General features: G+C 48.2%; 1 protein-coding gene across 1 annotated transcript in view; it reads left to right on the top strand.

Moving 5' to 3' along the window:
- The window catches only part of LOC134062033 (cadherin EGF LAG seven-pass G-type receptor 1-like), a 106271-nt gene continuing 104903 nt past the window's right edge, over window positions 1-1368 (top strand). The window contains exon 1 of the mRNA XM_062517905.1: window positions 1-1368. This exon is cut by the window's right edge and continues 2281 nt beyond it. Coding sequence (XP_062373889.1) covers window positions 118-1368 — 1251 coding nt within the window. The 5' untranslated portion in view covers window positions 1-117.

Below are 1368 nucleotides of genomic sequence, written 5' to 3'. Positions count from 1 at the left end.
CGCCGTTAAAACTGGGAAAATGAAGGATAAAAGAAAGTCACCGCGCTGGGAGAGGGAGAGTTGATGGACTTTGCCGAGGTATTTTTAAAGTTCCGCGGAACTAAGGAATTTTAAACCATGGAAGTAGGGCTTCATTGGACCTGGGTAAGCCTCATATGTAGTTTGCCGTTAATGGGATGTTTAAACCTACACGTATCTGACACTTCACTACCAGGGGACCTGCTGAAAAATGTGTCACTCGGACCGGGCTGGACATACAAAATTGACAGGACTTTAACAGCTAAATATGTCAGGGAGTTTGTTACTGTGGATTGGAAAGACGGAGCGGTGAGAGTTTCCAGAAGGGCGGACTGTGTGCGCTTACCTCAGAACCCGGCGCCTCTCTATGTCAAGATAAGATCTGTGACATCTGAAAACGTTGTCCTGACACACTGCAATGTGTATGTTCACGGACAGAATTGTTTTATCAAATACAAAAGAAAGAGTTCCATTGATAAGCCCGATATTTCTGCTGATCACCTTTTCCAGTTAGGGGACACTTCCTGCTTGTCTTCAGGTAATTTACTTGTCAATGTGAACGACTTTTTACCTGAATCCCTGAAGCAGACCACGTCATCTCGTTATTCTTGCACAAACGCGTATGGTAATGCAGTAGTGAATAACGGGAGTTTATTTCTGAACCACGAACACTGCCCCGAACCGTGGGAGCGTAGCGAAATGTTTTTTTGGTGTACAGTACACGGCTCGTTGGGAGACAGCGTTTCCATGCGCGTCAGATTACTGTTCTGGTCAAACGCGCGCCATGTCTCCTCAGAGTCGCTTCAAAACAGACCTAGTACACGGCATCTGAGAATAAAGAGAGCTCCAAATTCTGCTCCCACATTTCAGTTGCCCAATTATCAAGTATCCGTCCCGGAGAATGAGCCAGCGGGCACTCGTGTTATCAATGTGAAAGCTACTGATACGGACAGTGGAGAAGCCGGTAGGATTAAATACGCCATGGAGGCTCTGTTTGATAAGCGATCCGATGATTTATTTGTCATAGACCCGCAGACAGGCAGCATTGTTACGGCGCAGCCACTGGACAGGGAAGTCAAAGACACTCACGTCTTCAAAGTAACTGCCACTGATCACGGCAGCCCGCCCCGCGCGGCCACTTCTTACCTCACCGTTACCGTGAGAGACACCAATGACCACTCGCCTGTGTTCGAGCAGTCCGAGTACAGGGTGACCATTCGTGAGAATGTCGAAGTGGGCTTCGAAGTAATCACCATTCGGGCCAATGACGGGGACACCCGCTCAAACGCAAACATGGTATACAGAATAGTCAACGGAGACGGTGTCAACTCCGGTTTTGAAATCGACCCG

Source organism: Sardina pilchardus, chromosome 17, assembly GCF_963854185.1.
Source record: "Sardina pilchardus chromosome 17, fSarPil1.1, whole genome shotgun sequence".
In the NCBI taxonomy this organism is placed as follows: Eukaryota; Metazoa; Chordata; class Actinopteri; order Clupeiformes; family Clupeidae; genus Sardina; species Sardina pilchardus.
Note: the sequence above shows the minus strand (reverse complement) of the source record. Positions and strands in the feature narration are given on the sequence as shown.